This window comes from Culex pipiens, unplaced genomic scaffold (genome assembly GCF_016801865.2).
Source record: "Culex pipiens pallens isolate TS unplaced genomic scaffold, TS_CPP_V2 Cpp_Un0258, whole genome shotgun sequence".
Lineage (NCBI taxonomy): Eukaryota > Metazoa > Arthropoda > Insecta > Diptera > Culicidae > Culex > Culex pipiens.
Window position 1 is genome coordinate 1 of NW_026293075.1, and position 12,063 is coordinate 12,063.

The 12,063-nt window shown below is 47.4% G+C and overlaps 1 protein-coding gene across 1 annotated transcript; it reads right to left on the reverse strand.

The window, feature by feature from the left end:
- Window positions 1–916: 916 nt before the first annotated feature.
- Window positions 917–3,993, reverse strand: LOC120425379 (dedicator of cytokinesis protein 2-like). Its single transcript, XM_052711601.1, has 4 exons — window positions 3,851–3,993; window positions 3,338–3,767; window positions 1,640–3,273; window positions 917–1,579 (listed from the first exon to the last, which is right to left on the reverse strand). Exons 2-4 carry the CDS (start codon window positions 3,569–3,571, stop codon window positions 970–972), a joined length of 2,478 nt encoding a protein of 825 aa, XP_052567561.1. The 5' UTR covers window positions 3,572–3,767; window positions 3,851–3,993; the 3' UTR covers window positions 917–969.
- Window positions 3,994–12,063: the final 8,070 nt, after the last annotated feature.

Genomic DNA, 12,063 nt, shown 5'->3' on the forward strand with positions numbered 1-12,063 from the left:
TTGTCGTTTTATTCATTTTGGTCATTTTGATCATTCATTTCTAGAATAAATTTTCAAAACAACCTATCCCTCATGGGTTTCCTATGCAGATAGGACCTTTTGAAAATTTAATCGAGATTTTAGTCATTTTGGTCATTCGGTAATTTAGGTCTTTTTGGTCATTTTGGTAATTTTGGTCATTATGGTCATTTAGATCATTTTGATAATTTTGGTCATTTTTGTAATTTTTGCACCACAGCATTAGGCTTTTGCCGTAATCGCATGAGACAGATGCTGTGATCAGAATTCCTTCTTCATAGAATCATCGGAACAGAAAGGAGGCGTGGACATACCGTACCAAACGCTCCGCAAAAGTGATGAAGTGATAACCAGAAATGGAGGCTACTTTTATGGGGAATTTCTACTTTAACAAGGGTCCCATTGACTAAACAGTTGAGGTCTTCCAAACTACCAGGAAAGGTCCGTTCACCAAAAGGATAAAAGAACAAATGTCATGAATGATTATGATGATTACCAATTAGCTACAGGAAATGTTAATGTGTTAGTCAGTGAATCCCTTTGGGAACCTCCACCCCCGAAATGAATGTATTTTTTCTAGAGGGATGATGTGATGTGATGGTATGAGAGGTGTGACGAACGCAAGGGCAATGAAACACTCAGGTATGAACGACTTCCGACTGCAGGAGATGAATGACCTTCTCGTGGGGTGTGCGCTATGATGGAAATGGTAAATAAGGGCAATTATTTCGCAAGAGGGGGAAGATGCGGAACCGCGAGATAGATTAGAGGATGATGCTTGCAAACGGGAACGGGAACAGACGCAAGACACAGGCACGGCGGACCACCGCGGCAAGAACAGGAAGGTCGTGGACAAACACATAGAGCAAAAAGGGCAAGGCTGATTGTTTTTTGTTGGGTGCTTTGCTTTTGGTGCATTGAGACGTTCACAAAACATTGAATAACACAAGTTCATGCAGCAATCCTTAGCGATTCGCGCGAGATGATGTTGTTAAGCCAGGTACTTACCTCTTCTTTGCTCTCCAGTTTGTCCTTGATCTGCCGGCAGAACACCGGCAGCAAGATCGCTCGACACTGCGGCAGCTTGAACAGCTTCGAGTCGCACACGTCCTTGATGCAGGTCATCTTGGACTGGTTGAGCCGACCCGTCGGAACGTTCGTGATGATGTCCACGATGCGTTGGCTGAGCTTGACCGGATCGTACACCTGCATCAGGTCCGACGCTATGATGTGTAAATACTTGAGCAGTGCACCCTGCGACTTCAGCAGATCGTTCTGGTACTTGATCAGCTCGATGAACGACTCCAGCAGGTCCTCCAGCATAGTTTCGAACAGTTCGCGGTCCTTGTCCTGGTTCAGGTCGGCAAACAAGATCCTCGACCGGATGATGAACTTCATGATGTACTGCAGGTACTTGGTCGTCCGGAAGAGCGTTTCGTCGTTCTCGTTGATCGCGTACGTACTGCCGCTGTACGAGCCGGACACCGACCCGGAACCGCTACTGCTGACCACGTTGTTGATGGCGTTCTTGATGTGGGTTTGGACTACGTTGATAAGTTTCCTGAAACATTTCAGCAGGTTTAGCAAAGGCACCATCAAAATAAACATCGCTGATACTCACTCGTAAGCCAGCGTCGCCGAGAAGCTCTCGTTGATGTACAGATCCAGCACGGATTGGAAGTGCTGATACTTCAGGTCGTACACGATCTCGATCAGCCGCAGCAGACATCGGAACACCAGGTTGTCAAACTTGACCGGATCCTCGTTCAGCACCAGGATGTTGAACAGCGCGTCCAGGATGTCCTGCAGGAACTTGACCACCTCTTCGCCCTTGACGTTCATCAGCGCGTTCAGCGACTCCTCCATCTTTTCCTTGCGCGAGGACCAGTTCAGCAGGCCGAGGATGTCCACATTCTGGGTCAGCTTGGTGCTGCACAGGTTCGTTTCGATGGTGAGATTGTCTTTGGAGGCAAGGCTGAACCCACTGACGGATGGTTTGCCACCGCTCACGTTGGCCAGCTCGTCCGCCAGGGCCGGCAGCTGCAGGTAGTTGTACTGGGTGTCGTGATCGAACTTCTTGTGGTCGATCTTGTAGACAAGCAGCTGGTGACGCTTGTGCTGGAGGGTCGTTCCGTCGTCGTTCATTAGTTTGACGAAGGATAAACCAAACGGCTTCTCCGTTCGGTCCTTGGCCTCGTTCGAGCTGCGGTGCTTGAAGGTGAACCGCAAATGGCACTGCTTAAACTCCTCGATTGGCACGTCGATCTTGTACGTCTCGTTCCACTTGGGCTTGTCGTCGTGGTAGTAGATCACCGATTTGTACTCGTTCAGCGGAGTTCCTCCACCACCGTAGCAGATGACACCCGGAATGGCCTCCCCACTCCGGTTACAAACGACGGCCGTCACTTCAATGTTCTTGTCGCTACTCTTGGAGCCCTTGGAAAACTCACCCGACACCAGAGTCAGGTAGAGATCATTCCGGACATCCCCAGGGAAGATCACTTCCGGGAAGCCCATCTTTCTGGCGAACGCAACATTACCCAGAACCAAATGCGGATACTCCTCCTTGACCTGCTTGATGTCACCATGCAGAATGTCCACACTGATCCAAATACCAGACTCACTCTTCTCACCCAAATCTTTATTTGTGATCAACTTCTTCAACGTACTCTCCAGCGATTCCTTCTCACATGCGATAAATGGCATCTTCAGCTGGGAATCTCCCTTGAAATCTTCGGACCGCTTTATGATCGGCTTCAAATCCATCGTGGCCACCCCAAACGGCCTCCGCATCTGCTGTTCATGCCCACCAGACTCCGTCCCACTCGAGTTCAATCCCGGACTAGCCGGATTGCTCATCTGGCTTGTCAGCTGACCCTTGGTCTTGCCGACGCTCGAACTCCCGACCGAGTTCGCCATGCTACTCCGCCGGGAATCGGTGTCCTTACCTTCCATCGCTCCAACCCGGACCACGTACGCCACCAAAAATATCCGATTCCGACTCAGATCGTTCCCGCTGAGATCCGTAAACAATACTTTGATGTTGTTGAACTGATCTAGATCAGCCGCCACCCCTTGCCGGCTCCATTTGACCACGTAGTTCTCTGTGATGGCTCGCATCTCCTCGCCGTCGTACAGCGTGAACAAAATCTCCGTGTCCTCGCACAACCTGCACACAAAGTTGTGCACCGACAGCAGCAGATTGTGCGAGTGCCGGTTCATGGTCTCCACGATCCGATTCTTGCCAGTGGAAGTCTGCGGAACGGAACGAAAATTACCAACCTGCGACCCTTCGAACCCCCACAAACCTCCTACTTACACTCGCTCTCTTTATCCGATCAACGGCGTTCAGGTGATGCTCGTACAGCTGTGTCGTCGACGTCTTGTCGATGTTCAGGATGTTCCCGCTTTCATCGCGCACGACCATATCCAACCGCAGAATCTTGTTCCCGGTATCGATCTCCGAAGTAGCCTTCAACCGGATGTCCTTCATCTCGTCCACCGGCAAATTCCCCGACAACAGCTGGGACCTCAGCCGGATCAGCTCCAGCATCTTCGTCCGGATCGTCTTCGAGTCCGGGTGGGTCTGCAGGTAGAACCTCCGGTACAGGTGGCGCCACTCCCCGAGGACGGTGGTGATCTCCTCCACAATCTCGCTCCGGACGATCTGCAGCTCGCCTCCCTTGACCTGGCGAGACTCGACGATGTGGACGTAACTCTTCGGGAAGATCCCCCGCACCGAAGGCCGACTGAAAAGACATTTGTAACGTTCACTCTCCCATCTTAAGCATCGCTAGGAGCACCCGCAGCAGAATCTTCAAGTATCACTCACCTTTTGCTGTAACCGTAGTACCAACTGGCAGCTTCCTGCAGAACGACTACCGAGTCTCCGAGGTCCAGCTCCAGTCTGTGATCTTTGCCGGACTCGTTGTAGTTTGCTTTCGCTGAACGAACCAGAAAGAAAAATAAAACAGATGGATTAAATTATCAGTCCCCCACCCTCATTCAAAGCGGGTGCCCTTGAAAACTCATCAATGAATTGCCAACTCTCCCCCCTATGTTACAGCATAGATTGTTTTTCTGCGCATAGCAAAATACGGTAAAGCTCGACCCCCCTCATCCGTTGTCACTCGCGATTGGTGTAATTTAATTGACTGAACACGATTTGCAGCGCATCACCAGCAGAGGACCCGACAACCGGGCAGGAACCTGTTCATCAACCGTCACACATGCACTCATTCTTACACACTTCACTGACCAGCGCACCATTCATGAGGGCCACAGATAAATAGATGCTGATTGGCTCATAAACTTTGTCGAAGAAACCACCCGAAAATATTGCTGCCGAAGTGAGATATCCCCTCGGAACGTTACACCGTAATTCAATCCGGAGTGTCCACCGGAGAAATCCGCACCATCGGCACCCATCACCCGCCGTGTCAAACTTCCGGATTTTTCAAGCCAAATTCAACGAACACACTCCCACTGCTCTATGACAAACAAGTGCACATTGTGGTGGGACCCGTTTCCAGTCCATTGATTGTCACGGATCACATTTCGCTGCGTGATTGTTCCGGCAGCAGCAGCTGGGATTCATTCAATTAACTCTGCTTTTTTCCGCTAACGCCCTAGTGCCTGCCGGCCGAATAGACAACATCCGCGCTGTCCGGTGAGGGTCGGAGATTAAACAGACCCACAACTAGATTGACGTAGGTTAGGGTTTGGGGTGGATTCTGCGAACACGAAAGTGTTGAGCGATTCCAGGGATTCGTTTTATTTTGAGCAGGATGATTCATTATAAATGAGGAGTTTCACCAGAAACCTCGGGCTGAAGCTGCTTTAATGAGGACACAAATTAATTAAAACTTTTCTGTTCCCCCGAACAGGTACAGTTGAGAGCGCGTATTTGATTTTGGAGCGAAAAGGATGGCCAAAAGTTTATCCAAGCTTGCAGCGAAAGAGCTTCTAAAACTGAACATTTTTCCCGAAGAAACCATCTCTTAATTCGTCAACCCATCAGAGTTACACCCTCGGAAGCATTTCACCGTTGATTAATCCGGAACGGATTGCCGGAGGGGACACTTCCGAAGAACCACCCAAAACCACCGTGCGACTACTCTACTTTCATGATTTTTCAAGCACATAACGACACCCACAATGACATTAATCGATTCGTCAAGTGCATCTCAAAAACTCCGTAAAAGTCACGCATTCTGCCGAATGTGCATCCATCCAATCCGACAAGGACTGCGTCATTTATGTTTTTTTTTTTTTACGGGAGCGTGACTTTCCATCGAAGAAGGGGAATTTCCCCCCGTAACGAGCAAGGGCGACAACAATGTGTCACGCAGTGAACGAGATGAAAGGGTGGCATTGCTGTCATGTGGAATGTGCAAAGGGCTGCACATTTCCGAAAACGGGCGCTTGAGATGTCAAGTGGAGCGAGGAAAAGAATCGTCAACGAGTTGTATGCGTCGTTTTGAAAAAAGAGATTTGCAGTTTTCTCAAAAATGACTGCGGTTGCAAGCGATTTCAAGCAGTTTTCTATTTTGTTAACTAAAGATTGAGGTCAAGTTAGTTTTTGAGATTGTTTCAGTTATCTGAGTATGAGATTAAGAGTTTTGAAGCTCGTTTATATAGACGCCATCTTGAAAATTTTAGAATAGGTCAATTTTGACACAATTTCGTCTCTAAAATTCGTCAAAAGCAGTTTTCCCGTTTGCTCACACCGGATGAGCACCCCTCTTGAATATGGAGTCTTAAGGTGCAACCTGCATCGTGTTTATAGCTTTCGAAAACGTCAAGTGAGGCAACTTGTCACCGCACACAAACACGCGCCCGCACCGTACAAGAACGTCAATTAAGGTGGTAACACCCGCCCGCCGTCCAGCATGCATGGTCGACCCCGTTCCGAAAACAGAAGCTCCGCCACTTCTTGTGGCACAGAAACAAAATATGCAACTAGTGTGAGTAGTGTGTTATCCAACGTACAAAACACTTGTTTGCCACCACTCTCCTCGAGAAGGAAAGTGTTTTGCACGATATGCAGGCCAAGAGCCGTCACTTGATACACAGTGTAGCAGCCTCAGGTGGGCGAGGGGTTTTTTGTTTCACTTTCATTATTGTCGTGCACGATGCTACTTTTTACGGGTGACACTCATTGAGGAGGACCCTTTCATCAACTTTTTCCCAAGGGGCTTGTATCGGTGGAAATCCGAGCAGGCTCGGTCTTCTGTGCCTTGGAAAAGTAAGCCGAGAATAAAATATTTAGGTTAACAGACAGATACAAGCCTACCTAGATTGAACACTTGACTGCAGGTGGATCCAGGTGACCCAGATATTCCGACTATTCCGTTCTAGAGGGGGGCAGGTATTCATTACCGGTTTCGTCGTTTGTCATTCCATAGCCTACTTGACGAGCGCGCGTGTCAGTTTCGTGTTCTTTTAGGGTGAAAGTCGGCTGTGATTGATGAAAAACTGCATTTGGCACGCGATAAACAAAGCAACCGTTTGTTTACGTGCCGCTAACGGTACCGATTGTGTCAAACTCAAGGCCTGCTACGGCTCTCTAGAATCCCGGCGTTATTAAAGTGATCCGATGAATGGTTTCCTTTATCGTTTCGAGTACGCTGTGCGGTTTCCATTACAGTAATTATTATCTTGGGCAGAACCTGAATCTTCAATAATTCCCCACCCTCCTTAACAACAGACTGCTCCCCTCTTTATTTACGATAAACAAAAACCGCATAAAAGTATGTTCGTGTGTGCGTTATGAAACCACACCCGTGTAATGTTTGGTTATGTTTTATTAAGCTCCCCTCCGAGTACTTAACGTCAGGTGTGACGTCCTTTACCGCACAGCTCAGATTGTATACTCTTGGAAAAGTTTCTTCACAGAACAGCAAACTAGACGGTGCCATAAAATGTTATAGCACCGCGCAGTGAACTGTCATTGACGACGCCATAATGGCGAACTGAAATTGGATCGGCACTTCTTCAGTGGTCAACTTTCAAACCGTTTTTCGCGTCGCGGTCGCGGCCTTGCAAAACCAAAACAAAAGACGTAAACACACGTGGTGCCGCTCCAGTGACTCTTTTACGCCGCGACCGGCCGTCCCCGTTATAAACAAATGAAAGTTTTTTTGGCATTTCCTTTCACCGCGTCTTTCGGTCTGCGGTGCGCCTCCTTTTGGCGTCTCTTGCCGAGATCTAGAAGACGAGAGTCGCGTAAAAAGTAAAAGTTGGACCTTTTGCGTTCGGCTTGCTTCGATCGAAAGGTCAACGAATCCGGTAGTCGTCGTCGCTCGTACCGGAACTACTATGATCAGCGCGCCTACTAGACCTACTCTAGCCGGTAGTTGTGTTCCACGGGGTTTTGTAAATTAATCGAACAAATTGTCTGCTCAGACGGCTTCCCGGCATGCTCCACTGCACTAATGAGGGTTGTTCAAAATTATTGATCGTGTACGCTGCGGTGCTGCGCACCTAACCTAACTGTTCCGTCCAAGATGGCGGCCCGGAGGGGGGTCTGCAGATTGATTAGTTTTAATTTTCCACGCCACTTTAGCGTTCTCGCTTCACGCATGACGCATCGGACGCTCAATTTGCATCTGTTTGTTTCTGAACCATCTTAATTGGTTCCGCGAGCGATTCCTGCGCAGTCATTGCGTTAAATCTACAGTTAGCAGAACAATAATCGCCGGTTTCGAACGCAAATTCATCCAAATTGATCGACGAAACGCAGCGCCACTGCGTGGCCAATTTCCAAACTAACGCAACTGTCAAAATCCTGTTCAGTGGCGAAGAACGGGTCAAGGCCAACCGCGATCGCGGCTGAGTCGCAGTTTTTTTTTTGTGTGAGTGACGGCATTGAAGCGCACCGCTGTTAATTTTTAATAATTACAAAACCCGAGCACGTGCAGTGTACCCTTTTCACCCTCTACGAGGGGCCATTTCACGCGTTGTTGACTTTGGGTTGTTTTTCGACACCTTTGGCCGCGCGCGCTGACCCTTTTTAACACCTTGGGGCTTTTTTTTCTCGGTTGTAAAATGAGTAATTAGTGTTAGCGCTGTGACGTTTTGTGAGTTGCCATAATGGAGGCTGCTTGCGTTCCGCCATTATGGCATTTATTCTGGAAAACAACTTCTCAGTACTTCTTTAGAAGCCAACTAAGCGCACTACTTATCAAAAGCTGATAAAATTTAGGTCACAATCACAACATAAAGAAACCCTTTTGGCAGTAAGCCGAAAAGGCCAACCTCAAATAATGTTCCATTTTGTATCGTTACATAATTCACCGCTTCCAAAAAATAAATGTACATTAACAAGAACCCCGACCAAGAACGCGACTTGCCGACGCCATTGCATAATGCCTCGGCGGCATGGCTTGCTCAGCGTCTGCAAAATGTGTACGCTGTGTGTAATCAAAGTGACGCGCTAGAATGGCAGCAGCAGGCCGAGCGCAGCTGCCGCCTAGATGGCGCTGGCGTTCTAGAAGGAAATCGAAATGGCACCTCGATTGCGGACTTCAAATTTGAGTATCTAAGACGAATTTCGACTAAGGTTGAAAGTGTCAGTGATTACAAGTGATGCGTAGCTGTTGGAATTCTTCAAGGTAGGTACAATCGTGTAGCTGTTTGGTGACCTTCGGGGTAAGTACAACTGTCAAATCTGTCAACTGTCACCAGTGAACTGTCGTTTCACGAATAACTGTCCCATGTGTTTCACACACCAACGGACAGATTGAAATGAAACGACAGCCTACTGCTTCGACGAAGTCGAGAGTGCTCATTTCGATTGCTTCGATTGTTTCCAGCGGCAACGCCGCGTCAGTTCCCACGGGGCCTCAAGTGCACCTCTCCGCCATAGGTTGCCGGATTGACAGACCGTTTAGAAGAGTGCGCGCAACGCATCGCAACAATCGTTTACACGCAGATGAAAGTCGCAGGTGGCCTTGAGTCAATTTGTTGCTTCTTCAAGGCTTGCTTCGTTCCTACAACAACGCTTCGCATGTTCATCTGCGCCGACAATTAGTGGGAATATAAAATGGAAATTAGCTGCGCGTTCTGCGCGCCGAAGAAAGCGTCGGGAAAATTGAGCTATTAAGGTGAAGGTTAACGAATTTTGACGTTTGCTTTTTATGGCAAACGCGCCATAATGGCGGCGCAAACTGCGCAACAGCTAGTTCTAGACAGTTGTCGGCATAATTGACGGAGTGTCAGCAGCGGTCGGACTTTGATTGTAACACGATAATATCGCAGACTGTTAGCTGTGAGCGATATTATAATTTGCTTACCTAATGCATAACTGGAATTACAATCGCAGCAGCGGAGCGAAGGTTGAAACAACCGATTCCTTCTTTATTTATGGAAGCGTTACCATTTGAGTCAACACAATGCTCCGACTGATAGCAATTATCATCGCAATGTCTTCCGAGGAGCGACGATAAAGCAAACATATTTGCGCTTCAAGTGCTGCTTGAACTCTTCGATAAAGCTGTAGAAACACAATAGAACGGTTCTCATCGAGATAGCTCGATTCGTCACCATCTTTGCGGCATCCAAGTAGCCCATCAATCTGTCAAACCCTTTGCGACGGTACTTTGTCAATGGTTGCTTTGTCCCGAAACTGGATGCAGACGACTTTATTTTTCGATTCCCTCCTCTTCCTCACCGTAGTCAATTGAGACAAAGTGACGAACGGTTTAGAAAAAAAAAATCATTGAAACACCCACTTGTCAAGTGCCTTAATTGCCCTCTCTCACTTTAGTTTTGACATAAAGTTGTCAACAAGTGCCATTTTATGGCGAAGAATCAAAACCATCCGGAAACGTCAAAACAGGTCGGCCCAACGTCTTGCAGCGCAACGTCACTGAACTTTCCCCCCTCGTCAAAGAGGAATTCTAATATAAATGGCATTCCTCCCCGGACTTCCAAACAAACAAAACTGCACGCCACATTGCACACATATTGCACTGTGTTTAATCGCGAGCAAGTTCCGGTTTGCCGGCAGACTTGCACTTTCGTTATGGCATGAGGCCCTTCGAGGAATGGTTCGAGCACAGACAGAGACGCGCAAAGTGTCTTATAAAACACGACACGCATGTAATGCTGGCTCATTTGCTGGGGAAATTTATTTTATTGGCGTTTAGACCATAGGTATGTGGATTGAGCACTTCCCAAACACGGACTTCAACATTGATTACCTACAGAAAAGATCATGTTCGCGTTGAAGTGTTTGGTTGCAGTTCAATCTTACGAGGTAAGTACATCTGCCAAGGTTGAGCATTTCCCTAACACGGACTTCACAATCAAGATACCTACGCGGTATCTGACGTTGAAATCGAAGTGTTTCCAGAAGGTAGTGGTCTGCAGTTTTCGGGGTAAGTACAACTGTCAATTCTGTCAAACATGTTCTGTCAAAGCCTGTCACTTAGCAAGCCACGTCGCATTGTCTGTGACCATCGCTCACAGTCGCATGTGTTCGCTGGTGAAACAAGTGCGGAATGCGAAACATTTTTTTATTTATTTCGAAAGCAGAGTCAAACTTTGTTTCGAAAATAATTCGAATGCGATAAACTATGAAATAAGTTAGTGAAATATTTAATCTAGATAAGAGAAAATGATCAACACATTCCCCCTTAAATTTCGAGCGGCACGTTCCAGAAAAAAAGTGAAAGCCCCCCAATTAAATTACATCAGCCGGCTGCCTTCCTACACAGCCATCGCATCCCGAGATAAACTAGACCGTATCTACATGAGAAGTGGCAGCAAGTGCATCATCAGTCAGCTCAACCATGAAGGGAGGCACCACCCATATCTGGATGACTTTTTGATCTTTCGGGGCTTCGTCTTCTTCCTTGTTTACCCACCACCAGTCTGCACTGGAAGCGTTTTGACCCGGGCACATGCTACTCGTTGTGAAGAGCCTTGAGCAGCTCTCGGGGCAAATGTGTGAATTTGTTTCTATTTAGACGTTAAATATTTTAACAAGCTGCCGCCGCCTGTTGCACCCAAGTCTCGTGCAGGGCGGCATCGTGGCGTTGATGATGAGCTAACAAGTACGGAGCGGATAATCTGCTGTGCATCGTGTTCTTTTTAGTAGCGTGACCTCACTTGAGGGTTTTGCGAAAAAAAATGAGCTTCTCTAACAGGGACGTCAGAAATAAGGTACTCGGAATGGGGCGTATGAGAAATTTCGACTGAAAGTGTTTCCCTATTACGGACGTCAAAAGTGATATACCTAGTGCAAGACACATGCTGAAGTGAAGTAACAAGGTAAGTTTTTAGAGTAAGTTCACGGTAAGTACATGGTTCCAGTATGCTGTGGTTTGGATTCCAAGGGTAAGTTAATCTGTCAACACTGTCAAACCTGTCAACCAATATTACTCGTTTTGCGTTGCAAGCAAAACGAATAATTCTTGCCATCGGATGGGATTTCTATCGAACATCTCGAAATCAGATTGTCAATCAAAATTACTCGTTTTGGAATGCTAGCAAAACGAATAATTCCTGCAATCAGCGAAGAAGCTAGTCCGTTGCCGGAAACTTCTCGAAGGCAGATTAGCGACTTGCTTCGACTTATCGCGGAGCAGAAAAAAACCGCACGCGTTCGGATCCGTCCACTAGAAAACAATTCGGAATGTTAATGACTCTCTGGATTGTTATGGCCGTAAAGAAATCCGACGCGCGCGATATGAATTACCAAAGTGTTACCGCTTGAAGTTATGTTAATCTTGAGCGTTTGAGTCACGCCGATTGAGTCACTGTCCGTCAAGTCAAATCGTTGCGGCGTTTTGACAAATTTCTGCATAATCTCGCTTGGAAATGTCAACAGTTTCCAGCTGGACACCCCCCGCCGTAGTGTGATAATTGCTTTCCCATGCACGAGCTATGCCAACTATTTGCTGTGACAGCAAAAAAACTAAGGCAATCGAGCGCGACCAATTTTCGCAAAAAGCTTTGGTCACACAAGCTCGTGTAATCAGATCAACCTGCTGGGTAGTGGTAGTGAACTGCTCCAAATAACTCTACACTTTAGATTTA

Bases quoted from the DNA above. Each gene is read 5' to 3' on its own strand.
- LOC120425379 (XM_052711601.1), bottom strand. From the start codon at position 3,571: ATGCTGGAGCTGATCCGGCTGAGGTCCCAGCTGTTGTCGGGGAATTTG. The intron at 3,274-3,337 runs GTAAGTAGGAGG...TCCGTTCCGCAG, and splicing joins ATCGGATAAAGAGAGCGAGT to ACTTCCACTGGCAAGAATCG. The intron at 1,580-1,639 runs GTGAGTATCAGC...GAAATGTTTCAG, and splicing joins TCGGCGACGCTGGCTTACGA to GAAACTTATCAACGTAGTCC.